At 47.4% G+C, this 13,983-nt stretch overlaps 1 protein-coding gene across 1 annotated transcript in view; it reads left to right on the forward strand.

The window, feature by feature from the left end:
* ADAMTS19 (ADAM metallopeptidase with thrombospondin type 1 motif 19) overlaps positions 1 to 13,983 on the forward strand; it is a 205,051-nt gene that overhangs the window by 155,924 nt on the left and 35,144 nt on the right. Inside the window, exons 11-15 of the mRNA XM_069960685.1 lie at positions 6,347 to 6,448; positions 9,974 to 10,104; positions 11,078 to 11,250; positions 12,283 to 12,410; positions 12,550 to 13,516. Of these exons, the coding sequence (XP_069816786.1) occupies positions 6,347 to 6,448; positions 9,974 to 10,104; positions 11,078 to 11,250; positions 12,283 to 12,410; positions 12,550 to 13,516 (1,501 nt within the window). The remainder of the gene's footprint in view (positions 1 to 6,346; positions 6,449 to 9,973; positions 10,105 to 11,077; positions 11,251 to 12,282; positions 12,411 to 12,549; positions 13,517 to 13,983) is intronic.

Below are 13,983 nucleotides of genomic sequence, written 5' to 3' on the forward strand. Positions count from 1 at the left end.
CCCCCAGACACGTCTTTTCCGCCAGTACCGTCCCAATAAGAGATGACGGTATGGTGTGAAATTCTCCAAACTCTGTGAGAGTACCTCAGGGTACACTTACAGATTTAGGGTACGTGCACACTGCGGAATGGCGAAGGATAACCCTTCGTGCATTCCGCAGCTGGCACCCGCCGGCGGACTAATGCAGGCGCTCGTCTTCACCCGTGTCATAGACTCCAATCTATGCATGGGCGGATTCCATCGTCCGTCCAAAGAATGAATACATTGGACGGAGAGCGGAATCCGCCCGTGCATCCGCCCGTGCGAAGACGCGTGCCCGCATCAGTCCGCCGGTGGGTGCCAGCTGCGGAATGCACAAAGGGTTATCCTTCGCCATTCCGCAGTGTGCACGTACCCTAAGAGTGTATGAAGGAAGGGACACCCAAATCCTGACCGCCCCCCCCCCCATCCTCGGAGTTAGTGGGGAGCTTGTTCGGTAACTGATCTTCCCACTGCTGGATAAAGGTCACCACCTGTACGGGGATAACTTTTATACCAGCACCCCCCTCTTCTGGTCCCTCGCTGCCCTGTAGCTTGCGGCACGATCCGTAAATATCAGAAGCAGTAATAGAGCCCTAATATTTAGCAGCCTTGGAGAGGACCCAGCGCTTCTGGATATGAAGGACCCCGTATCGCACCAGCACAACATTTTCCAGGTGACGTCCCCCACACTGGAGAAAGGGAGACCCCAGAAGAAGTGCAAAGTGTGGCGTAACAGGGGGATCAGGAAGGACGCCATTTACCAGTGTGACACCTGTCCTGATCACCCCGGCCTCTGCATACTGGATCGCTCCAAGGCGCACCACACGTCACTGGGGTTCTACATTATCTAAATTCTGTCCCTTATTCCTATTTCAGGGGTCACGTTGATCCAGGGATTATTCTGATCGCCATTATGGAGTCGGGAAGGAATTTTTTCCCCTGTGATGAGGCTACTCTCATCTGCCTCACGAGGGTTTTTTACCTTCCTCTGGATCAACACAGGTTGAGTTTGATGGACACCTGTCATTTCCAACCTTATAAACCAATAATTGGCCTAATACCCCCAAATAAATTAGAAATTAGAATTTCCCCAGCTAAATAGGTATGGTCGCCATTCCCATTAGAGGAGGCCATGATGCAATTACAAAGCCTCTGTGCGGCCAGGACAGTAGAAACCCCCCACAAGTGACCCCATTCTGGAAACTACACCCCATAAGGAATCTAACAAGGGGGGCAGCGGGGATATGGCCCCCTGGTGACGGCCACATTTAGGACGTGAAAATGAAAAAAATTGTATTTTTTATTTTCACGGCACATGTTCTACACATGTGCCCATCACCAGTGGGGTCCATATGCTCACTGCACCCCTTGTTAGATTCCTTATGGGGTGTAGTTTCCAGAATGGGGTCACTTGTCGGGGGTTTCTACTGTCCTGGCAGCACAGGAGCTTTGTAATTGCGACATGGCCTCCATCCTGCATTCCAGCCTCTAAATGGCGCTCTGTCCCTTTGGTGACTTGCCCTGTGCCCATATGGCACATTATGTCCACATCTGGGGTATTTTCGTACTCTGGGGAAATTACCCTACACGTTTTGCGTTTATTTTCTTTTTAACCCCTTGTGGAAATGGAAAAAAATCAAGGCTAGACCAACATTTAGTGTAATTTTTTAAAATTTTTGATTCTAAATCATTGATCTTGTCATGATTTTTTCATTTTCACAAGGGGCTAAAAGATAAAAAAAACACAAAATGTGTAGAGCAATTTCCCCTGAGTACGGAAATACCCCACATGTGGACATAAAGCGCCATGCGGGTGCAGGGTAAGCCTCCGAAGGGGAGGAGCGCCATTTGGTTTTTTGAGGCAGGATTTGGCTGGAATGGATTTTGAGGGGCCGTGTTGCATTTAAAAGCCCCCGTGTTGACAAGACAGTTGAAACCCCCCACAAGTGACCCCATTATGGAAACTACACCCCTCAATGAATGTAACAAGGGATGTAGTGAGCATATGGACCCCACTGGTGACGGGCACAAATGTGGAACAATGTGGCATGAAAATGAAATATTACATTTTTTACACTATAATGTTGGTCTAGCCTTGAATTTATCATTTTCACAAGCGGTTAAAAGAGAAAAAAACACACAATATGTGTAGAGCAATTTCCCCCGAGTCCGTAAATACCCCACATGTGGACATAAAGCGCCATGTGGGTGCAGGGCAAGCCTCCAAAGGGAAGGAGCGCCATTTGGATTTTGGAGGTTGGATTTGGCTAGAATGGATGATGAACGCCATGTCGCATTTACAGAGCCCTTGTGCTGCCAAAACACTGGAAACCCCCCACAAGTGACCCCATTCTGGAAACTGCACCCCTCAAGGAATCTAACAAGGGGTGCAATGAGGATATGGCCCCCTTGATGACGGGCACATTTGTGCCGTAAAAGTAAAAAATTTCATTTTTTCACTTTTACGTCACATTGTTCCACATTTGTGCCCGTCACCAGTGGGGTCCATATGCTCACTGCCCCCCTTGTTAGATTCCTTGAGGGGTGTAGTTTCCAGAATGGGGTCACTTGTGGGGGGTTTCCAGTGTCTTGGCAGCACGAGGGCTCTGTAAATGCGACATGGCGTTCATCATCCATTCTAGCCAAATCCAGCCTCCAAAATCCAATTGGCGCTCCTTCCCTTTGGAGGCTCAACCTGCGCCCGCTTGGCACTTTATCGCCACATGTGGGGTATTTCTGTACTCGGGAGAAACTGCGCTACACATTTTGTGTTTTTTTTTTCTTTTATCCCTTTGTGAAAATGAAAAATTGAAGGCTAGAACAACGTTTTAGTGTAAATACTTTTGTCTTTTTTACACCATATTGTTTGGAAAATCTGTGAAGCACCTGTGGGGTCCAGATCCTCACCGCACCCCTTGTTACATTCCTTGAGGGGTGCAGTTTTCTGAATGGTGTCCCTTTAGGGGTGTTTTTTAGGTTTTGGCACCCCAGAGCCTCTGCCAACCTGAAGTGGTACAGTCAGAAATGACCAAGTATAACGGAGGCGTTGAAATTCACTAGGCGCTCCTTTATATCTGAGACTTGTGGTTGCGTCAAATAGCGCAATAGGGTCACATATGGGGTATTTCTATAAAAAAACAAAACACAGACACACACAGACACCATACTCACCATCCCTCCGGTGACGATCGCCACTCCATTTGCCCGCCGTCTGCCTCACCGTCACCGCCGTCCAGCGATGTCTCTGATTTCCGGGTCCTGGGGATGGAAAAGGCTGCCAGTGCGCTTGTGCACCGGCAGCCTTTTCATTGGCTGGAGCGCATCACATGGCTTCCAGCAACCTCAGCCAATCAGGGCTGACGAAGCTGGAAGCCATGTGATGCGCTCCAGCCAATGAAAAGGCTGCTGGTGCGCATGTGCACCAGCAGCCTTTTCCGTCCCATTCACTCTCTATGAAGACGCCGAGGAGGAAGAAGACCCGGACCGCTCCCCGGCTCTGACGTCGTCGTCACCAGATGCCGCCCGGGAGAAGAGGACCGTGACGATCGTAATAGGTAATGTATACATTCTTTAACTTCCGGGCGGGGGGGTCGGGGGTCCGAAAGTGGGGGAAGGGGGCCAGACCGGGTATTTAACCACATTACAAAGTTATATAACTTTGTAATGTGTGTTAAATAAGCTAAAAAAATTTTTCGTGGGAGTTGTCCTTTAAGGGGTTAAGGACCGTCCCTTTCATCATTACCTGGGGTGCTGCCTCATACCTGGGTATTTGTACTATGGCGTTGTTATTTTCATTGGGATATTGTGGTATTGTAGCATTGTGGTGTTGTGGTATTGTAGTATTGTAGTATTGTTGTATTGTGTTATGGTAGTATTGTGGTGTTGTAGTATTGTGATATTGTGGTGTTGTAGTATTGCGGTGTTGTAGTATTGTGATATTGTGGTATGGTAGTATTGTGGTGTTGTAGTATTGTAGTATTGTGATATTGTGGTATGGTAGTATTGTGGTGTTGTGCTATTGTAGTGTTGTAGTATTGTTGTGTTGTAGTATTGTGGTGTTGTGATATTGTGGTGTTATGATATTGTAGTATTGTGGTGTTGTAATATTGTAGTATTATGGTGTTGTAATATTGTAGTATTGTGGGGTTGTGATATTGTGGTGTTATGATATTGTAGTATTGTGGTGTTGTAATATTGTAGTATTATGGTGTTGTAATATTGTAGTATTGTGGGGTTGTGATATTGTGGTGTTATGATATTGTAGTATTGTGGTGTTGTAATATTGTAGTATTATGGTGTTGTAATATTTTAGTATTGTGGTGTTGTAGTATTGTGTTATTGTGATATTGTGGTGTTGTGATATTGTGGTGTTGTAGTATTGTGGTGTTGTAGTATTGTGGTATTGTGATATTGTGGTGTTGTAATATTGTAGTATTATGGTGTTGTGGTATTGTGGTGTTGTAGTATTGTGGTGTTGTGATATTGTAGTATTGTGGTGTTGTAGTATTGTGTTATTGTGATATTGTGGTGTTGTGATATTGTGGTGTTGTAGTATTGTGGTGTTGTAGTATTGTGGTATTGTGATATTGTGGTGTTGTAATATTGTAGTATTATGGTGTTGTGATATTGTGGTGTTGTAGTATTGTGGTGTTGTAGTATTGTGGTATTGTGATATTGTGGTGTTGTAATATTGTAGTATTGTGGTGTTGTAGTATTGTGTTATTGTGATATTGTGGTGTTGTGATATTGTAGTATTGTGGTGTTGTAGTATTGTAATATTGTGGTGCTGTGATATTGTTCTCTTACTCTTTTTATTACTAGAAGTATGTTTGGAAATTTACACCCTATATTAGTCCCTGTATTAGTCCCTGTGTTATTTCCTGTGCTATTCCCTATATTATTCCCTGTATTATTCCCTGGACTAGTCTCGGTATTAGTCCCTATATAATTTCCTATATTATTCCCTGTATTAGTCCCTGTATTATTCCCTGTATTAATCCCTGTATTATTCCCTGTATTATTTCCTATATTAGTCCCTGTATTAGTCCCTATATCATGTCCTATATTATTCCCTGTATTAGTCCCTGTGTTATTCCCTATATTAGTCCCTGTATTAGTCCCTATGTCGTGTAGTTTTACCCTTCCTTTCCGTCAGGGTGCTCGGGGAGCCCCGGATGATACTGGGGTCCCTGTTAGTAATAGCGGTGTAATAAGTCGCCTGGTAATTAGCGCGGTGAGGCGGTGGGGTGTATCACAGAGGTCGGAATACATTATATACGTCCATCTTGTATCTGAATCACAACCAAGTCCAAGCACAATGTTCTCTTCCTTCTGCGCTGAGTTGTGGCCGTTGTTACAGCCCAGAAGTTTATAAGTGATGAGGGACGTGTAACGGTCTATCACGCCTTCCATGAGCACCGCACAGCTGGGAAAGATAAAACCGAGAAAAGACCGATATGTAAGTGAGCAGTGAGTGCACGGCTGTAAATCCTGCGGCGCTGCGTGTGCCGTAACAGAGGTTTATGGCTCCGACAAGATACGGCTCAAAGTGATGACTCTACAATACACGGACGCTTATCGTCTGCAGATGGACGGTAACATCTGGTATACAGGGATCTCTCAAACTACAACAGATTCTGGAACGTAACACACACTTCAGAAGAAGCAGGATTTCTGTGTCCATTATGCTCTATGGAGAGAGGAGGGGCTGAGGGGGATGAGTGAGCACAGAGAGGAGAAAAGGCAGCCCTGCACAGCACATCATCCTGCAATCTTCTCTTACCAAGCTCCCAGATAAGCACTGACCTCTCTGACCTGTGAACCTGCGTTTTATGTGCCCAGACAGTCTCCAAACTGTACAGCTCTCAGAAAGTTATATAGATTTGTAATTTACTCCTATATAAAAATCTCCAGTCTTCCAGTACTTATCAGCTGCTGTATGTCCTCCAGGAAGTGGTTTATTCTCTCCAGTCTGACACAGTGCTCTCTGCTGGCACCTCTGTCCATGTCAGGAACTGCCCAGAGCAGGAGAGGTTTTCTATGGGGATTTGCTGCTGCTGTGGACAGTTCCTGACATGGACAGAGGTGGCAGCAGAGAGCGCTGTGTCAGACTGGAGAGAATATACCACTTCCTGCAGGACATACAGCAGCTGATAAGTACTGGAGGGCAGGAGAGGTTTTCTATAGGGCTTTGCTGCTCCAGCAGATGTCATTGATGAGGATTATTACAGTTCTGTGTTTCTCACTCTTTTATGATAAGATATAACGTATATTTCTGTTGTGCTGGTTGTGAGAGCTGCTCCTTATATATGTACATATTTTTTAGCATGTGATTTGCACAGGGCTGTGGTGTAAGCTGGAGGGTGAAAAAGAGTGCAGAACGCGGCTGGATCCCCCGATGGACGGCACAGAATGCGGCAAACAAAAGGTCGGTAACTATTATAACTGTTATAATAATCTGATAATCATTGTGGATATTCAGGAGCATTCTACATCCTTATCCCAACACTCTTATAGAGTCAGCAGATGGACACCAGATACGGGGCAGTCTCATCAGAAAATCACTGTATAAATAATGGTTTTATATTAAACAGATATTTTAAGAATTTCTGGTGACATTGTTTCTAATTTTCCATCTTTCTATCTACATTATAAAATAATCCTGATATCTCGCAGTTCTTATTCTCACCACTGGGGCTAAAACTAAGCTGAGACTTCCTGTTGTGTCTGTGGTGATAAGAGGAGGCGGCAATAAAGTGATCTGTACAGCATTGCAGCGTCATGTGACACCAGTAGATAGAGGAGACAATAGCAGCTCCCTATGGAATGACCTCTTCACAGCACGCTCACAAATGTCTCTCAGGGGGACAGAGTCTGTCTATTGTCGTCTATGTCCATGAGTCTTGCTGTAAAGCATGTCACTTAATGCTGTTAAGAACAGCTCAGGCAATTCGGCCGCCCCCATAACAATGTACAAATAGTGACAAGTTTTAGCACCTGACCCAATGAGATGTCACATTCCCTTTAACCTGCTAATATATTATATTCCCCAGATAAATCCGCTATAATCCAGGTAAATTCCATCATACCGAGCTCTAAAAAAAACAATGTTCCAGGATTTGGCGGCACAATCAGTCGGCGTTCGCTATAATCGTTCTATTTGACTCATTGTGAAGGTTTTGGTAATTACCCAGCATGGCAGCCCCCTCCCATGTATGAGAGAGATGAGACCCCCCAATAATAAGGACCCCTAATGCTGGGGCCGAGGTCTAAGGGAAAGAACCCTGAGGCTTCTGCATCGGCCGATGATGGGGACGTTGTTCAGTGTCCGTCAGCAGTTTCCCGGCTCCTTCCTCATATATTTTCCGCTATCAGATTGAGTTGCGCTCAGAGTTTCCATTATTACCACCTGGACATTTCTGTCACATGACATAATAGAGTAAGAGGACACTTAGTAGTAAGAGGCCGTCAGCGAGTCCGTTGTATCCGGGGTGATTCCTGGACGCTGAGCTCCGGGCTGTGACCGATAATCTGATGGACGTCGCCTGGTCACAGGTTTATAAATGTAATATCGGTGATGCTGAAAGGTTTCATGTTAAGCAGCTGATAATAAGATACGGAAGGTCCTGGACCAAGCGTCTCCCTCCTCTGGACCGGCAGGTATAGTCGTCTCTTCCTCCCTGGTGATTGGCTCAGCGCACGGACATTCTAGGCACACAGGCTCCGCTTCCTAGAGCGCCAGTGTTCTACAGGCGCACTCATCACTTCTGATATGTTGCTGCCCATGGTGAGACTAAGAATTCCTCCCAATAAGGGGGATGGGGGCAGAGCGGTCCTGAACCTGAGCCGCCAGGTCCTCCATTTGGGTCAGAAGAGCGCCATAAGGCAGGGACACAGGCCTTCGCAGCACTGACCAAGTGTCGCCATACAGCAGGAGGAAGAACGCCGGGGTAAAGGGAACCTGATAGAGGCGAAACGCCATACCTCCCTCCAGAAATGCACCAGCTTAGGGCGACTCCAGAACGTGTAGCAGAGTCCCGCCTTCCTCACCGCAGTCCCGCCAGCATAGTAGCAATAAATCAGGAAAAATCCTGTATAGTCTGGTGGGAACCTGGGACCATCGGGATAACACTTTATACCCCGCTTCTTGCACATGGGAAGAAATGGAGGAAGCGTGAGTCAGGGTGAGCACTCACATAGATGCAGACATCGAGAGACCCAGGTCCACGGGTATGGGGGGCTAGGTTGCTCCAGTGGGGGGCCCAACATGGCAAATAGAATACAGAGCGAATGACATACCGGGCCCATGCAGAGCGACTCAAAGGACGTTAGAGAGCGAGAAAAAGAAGAGGGAGATGGGAGAGAAGCCGGAAAATGATGAAGGTGCCGGCTCTCCAGAACCGCAGAGGACACCCGTCCGGGAGGTCTGTAAGAGCTGAGAGGGACAGCACCAGGAGGAGAGACCTGGCTCAAAAGTTGCCCGCCTTGGACCATTTACACTCCATCGCAGGAGTGAAAGCAGAGAGGGATGGGGTGCTAAAAAGCCAGCGGCGAGGTGTTTATAGCGTATTTATAGTGTGGGAGCAATGGTTGGGGGTGCGTCCACAAAACGGGCAAAGGAGGGTATCCAGGGAGCCGCAAGAAGGGAGACTGGTGAGCTGGCGGCATCAGCCCTTACTGTCCAGTCCAGTGCCCTAACAAGATGAGCCGTAAGAGAATACTGGTGTAGGTTGGGTCATCCCACTCCACCACTTGCCTTCAGATGATAGAGTATGGTCCTGGCCAGGCGGGGAGGTTTGTGAAAGAACTTGGTAAGCAGACAGGAGAATTAACGGCGGTAGGACAAGAGTATAGTAATCGGTAAAGCTGTTATTATCTATTCAGTCTCCTTCCCCCAGTTCTCAGTTGCTGCTTTCTGCTGAATACACAAAAATCTGTGTGTGAGTTTTTCCCTCTGTCTCCCCCCTCCTCCCTTCTGAGACAGCTGATGTAAACAAGTCCCTGGCAGACTGTATCTGCAACATTGTAGCTTCTTTGTGATGCTGGGAGGGATAGTCACAGCGAGTTCATCAGCAACCTGACCTCAGAATAACCCTCCCAGCATTACAAAGAAGCTACAATGTTGCAGATAAAGCCTGTCTCAGCTGTCTCAGAAGGGAGGGGGAGACAGAGAGAAAAGCTCACACACAGATTTTTGTGTCTTCAGCAGAAAGCATCAGCTGAGAACTGGGAGAAGGAGACTGAATAGATAATAACAAGTATAGAAGGAGGAGTTAGTCTCACCATGGGCAGCAACATGTCAGACGTTATGTGTGAGTGGAGTACCCCTTTACTGGTTAGTGCAGAAGTAGTCTGCTAGAAGCTGAAGAGACAGTCATCATAGGAATGGAGGTCCTTGTTTCTGTCACTTTAAAGGACTTTGGACATGTCCCAGAGAGTCAAACGTGTTACTGGTCAGGTTTTGGGTGTTCAGTCCCCCGCTTATCATTAGATTAAGCTGGACGAAGCATTTGGCTGAGTGTTTCAGTCTCTGGCTTAAAGTGAATGTACCATCAGGTCAAGTGTTCCACATGAATAGAATGGCATTGGCGAGAGGATGCCGGTGCCATGGTTCTTTATTTGAACTGCGGCCTCGTTCCCGCTCACGACACCGGTCTATTAACGAGCAACGTCCTGGGCTGAAGCACTGGAGTACGGCCGCCCCACCCCCAGGGGGAGGAAACCCCGTCCCTCTGTGACGCGACTCCCCTGATTCTAATGTTAGGAGTCCCGTAACTAATTCGGTAGGCACAATGCTCCAGTCACTCTGAGCCAGGAACTCCCAGGCTTGTGATTGGTGGATTCCCCTGATTATCACTTGTACTTTGGCACAAACCTATTTAAAATATCATAAAATAATAATAATATTGTACAGAATATTGTGAGAACTCATGAGTGACGGGTTTCTCGGCAGTGGTGCAGGGTCGGAGAGTGCACCAGCGTGACCTCATCTCCTGAACACCTGTCTGCCGAGTGGAGTTCCTGGAGTTCGTGTAGTAGAACGTGTGGAGCCGGAGTCCGAAGTAGACAACGCAGTTGTGTCAGGTAATATCCGCGTACTCCTATTCTGGAAGAGTGTTACCCCGTTACCCTGATAATAACACCTAGTAGAGGTTTTTCTGAATTGCTTAATGTAAGGCCTTCCCTGAAAGTAAGACCTAGCAAAGTTTTTGTTTGGAAACAAAGCATGCCCGCCGAACAGACCTCTGGGTATGCAGCTGGGAATGTTGTTAGCTCGCCGGCAATGTCCCCTACCTTCACCCTCTATTGCTGTGCAGCTGCATGCAGAACATGAAGACTGTCACCTGCAGCCAACACCATTGTTACCTGTCCCTGCTGTGCTGTATGAGTGTGCTGTGGTGAACTCCCCTGGTGGCAGAAAGCCGCCATACTGTATGCTTTGTCCCTGCTGTGCTGTATGAGTGTGCTGTGGTGAGCTCCCCCTGGTGACCGGAATCCACCATACTGTATGCTGTCCCTGCTGTGCTGTATGAGTGTGCTGTGGTGAGCTCCCTCTGGTGCCTGGAAGCCACCATACTGTATGCTGTCCCTGCTGTGCTGTATGAGTGTGCTGTGGTGAGCTCCCCCTGGTGCCTGGAAGCCGCCATACCGTGTGCTGTCCCTGCTGTGCTTTATGAGTGTGCTGTGGTGAGCTCCCCCTGGTGGCCAGATGTCGCCATACTGTACACTCTGTCCCTGCTGTGCTGTATGAGTGTGCTGTGGTGAGCTCCCCCTGGTGCCTGGAAGCCGCCATACCGTGTGCTGTCCCTGCTGTGCTTTATGAGTGTGCTGTGGTGAGCTCCCCCTGGTGGCCGGATGCTGCATACCATACGTTGTCCCTGCTGTGCATGTGAATTCTTCTTCATGGAAAAATAAGACTCCTCTGAAAATAAGACCCATCGCATCTTTGGGAGCAGCAATCAGTGTAACACACTGTCCTATTTTCGGGGACTTATATGAGGTCACTGGATGCTGTTGTCTCTTTATACAGTGATCTAGTATTATTTCTCTCCTGTAGTCAAAGCACTGAAGGTCGACAATGCAACGATCCAAAGATCCAGTACAAGCTGTGTGAGAGCCCGCGGTGTCCTGCTGGGGTGGCGGACTTCAGAGACTGGCAGTGTCAGACCTTCAGCCTCCGCTCCTCTTACCAGAAGCAGAAGCCCCGCTGGCACGCTGTCATCCATGAAGGTATTACTGACTCCGGACCCTCATAGGCATCTCACCATCTCACATTGGAAATGTATACCTTCCTATGCTTTTTTCCCTGTGTTTTCTACAGTGCTTTGGTTTTTATCGCTGGGAGAGTCATTTATTTTTTATCATTCATTGTTCTATTTAAAGTGACATTGCCCCCCTCCCCCCCTTCCCGTATTCAGAGTTCACTGTAAAGTTCTCATGTAACATCCTAGTAGCGTTTCTTTCCATCAGCCCCTGGGAAGGGTTCTAGGTTGGTCTTGAGGTCAGAAGCCAAACCCCGACCACCTGCAATTCACCCCGACCACCTGCAATTCACTGGTATCAATGTGGACACCTATAACAGCCGTGTGCGTTGTGGTCACCTTCAAGGAGTCGTGAATAAAAACCTCCTAGAGCAGATTTACACGTTCTATTACACCGCAGTGATGAAAGTCCCAGCTCTGCTCGCTATAATATGTACAGGACTTCATGTTTTTTCCCATATAAATATATAGCACATTTGGTGTATACACGTTAAGATCCCTTAAATAAATGGACGAGTTATGCTGATGATCCCTGCTCCCCCCCCCCTCCCCCCACACACACACAGCCACTTCATCTATTAGGTAACCCTCGTAATATCCCCTCTATATCATATGACGCACACCTGGTGATTTACTGGAGCAGAGCGCTTATATTCCAGGATTCTGTTTATATTCCGGGATTCCGTTGTTTCCCTGTGATCCCTATACTGTGATCCCTATAGTATAATATCTACACTGTGATCCCTATACTGTGATCCCTATAGTATAATATCTACACTGTGATCCCTATAGTATAATATCTACACTGTGATCCCTATAGTCTAATCTCTATACTGTGATCCCTATAGTAAATTATCTATACTGTGATCCCTATGGTATAATCCCTTATTCTTCTTCTTCCTCCTTTTTCTTCTTCTTTCTCTGAAGAGCCGTGTACATGAGGCCGTCACTAGTTTTTGTATATTTGACCATCTACTTACATTCTCTCTCTTTATTGAAGAGAAGCCTTGTGCGTTATTCTGCTCGGCCCTCGGGAAAGATCATCCTGTTCTGGTGGCAGAAAAAGCCCTCGATGGGACCCCGTGCGGGACTGACGGCCTGGACATGTGCTCTAATGGTCAATGCCAGGTACGGTAAGACACTTGCTGTGTAGTGTGGGCGGCGATCAGCTGATCGGTGCAGGTGCCAGGTGGAGGCTCTCAGCCAATCAGTCTGTTTGTTTTGGCCAGAAAACCCCTTTAAGGCAAAAATATGTCTGACTAAACAGACTGTGATCTGTACGGAGGAACAGCGGGGAGAAAAGACTGTGATCTGTACGGAGGAACAGCGGGGAGAAAAGACTGTGATCTGTACGGAGGAACAGCGGAGAGCAAAGACTGTGATCTGTACGGAGGATGAGTGGAGAGCAAAGACTGTGATCTGTACAGAGGAACAGCAGAGTGCAAAGACTGTGATCTGTACGGAGGAAAAGCTGAGTGCAAAGACTGTGATCTGTACAGAGGAACAGCGGGGAGAAAAGACTGTGATCTGTACAGAGGAACAGCGGAGTGCAAAGACTGTGATCTGTACGGAGGAACAGCGGAGAGCAAAGACTGTGATCTGTACAGAGGAACAGCGGGGAGAAAAGACTGTGATCTGTACGGAGGAACAGCGGAGTGCAAAGACTGTGATCTGTACGGAGGAACAGCGGAGTGCAAAGACTGTGATCTGTACGGAGGAACAGCGGAGTGCAAAGACTGTGATCTGTACAGAGGAACAGCGGAGAGCAAAGACTGTGATCTGTACGGAGGAACAGCGGAGTGCAAAGACTGTGATCTGTACAGAGGAACAGCGGAGAGCAAAGACTGTGATCTGTACAGAGGAACAGCGGAGAGCAAAGACTGTGATCTGTACAGAGGAACAGCGGAGAGCAAAGACTGTGATCTGTACGGAGGAACAGCGGAGTGCAAAGACTGTGATCTGTACGGAGGAACAGCGGAGTGCAAAGACTGTGATCTGTACGGAGGAACAGCGGAGTGCAAAGACTGTGATCTGTATAGAGGAACAGCGGAGTGCAAAGACTGATCTGTACGGAGGAACAGCGGAGTGCAAAGACTGTGATCTGTACGGAGGAACAGCGGAGAGCAAAGACTGTGATCTGTACGGAGGAACAGCGGAGAGCAAAGACTGTGATCTGTACAGAGGAACAGCGGAGTGCAAAGCGGAGCAGAGAGCGGCGGCAGCGGAATTTCGCCGTGTTTAGTGTGAACCAGCCCTCTGATGGACAGGGCCCGATTTTATGGCTCAGCTGGTGCCAGAGACTGCGGAAACGAGAGCTCAGAGGGCGGAAACGAGAGCTCAGAGGGCGGAAACGAGAGATCCGAGCGCTCAGGTTCTCCTAAGCAGATGTCACCTTGTATTAATGTCGGGCAGTTTTGTTTCTTACATTTTTATAAAGATGAGGCCTGGGGGGGGGATGGAACCTGCACCGTCACCCACCGACCTCTCAGCGTCTCCAGGCCGATGTCCCTTCGGTTTCATTTCCTTTTCCTAAAATTGGAAACTTTAGTAATTAAAGAAGTTTTATGGTTTCAGCTGATAAATGTTATTTGTTAAATTTTTGTAAAGTTATACAGGTATACAGCTTATACAGGTATACAGTATATACAGCTTATACAGGTATACAGTATATACAGCTTATACAGGTATACAGGTTATACAG

This window comes from Dendropsophus ebraccatus, chromosome 3, assembly GCF_027789765.1.
Source record: "Dendropsophus ebraccatus isolate aDenEbr1 chromosome 3, aDenEbr1.pat, whole genome shotgun sequence".
NCBI lineage: Eukaryota > Metazoa > Chordata > Amphibia > Anura > Hylidae > Dendropsophus > Dendropsophus ebraccatus.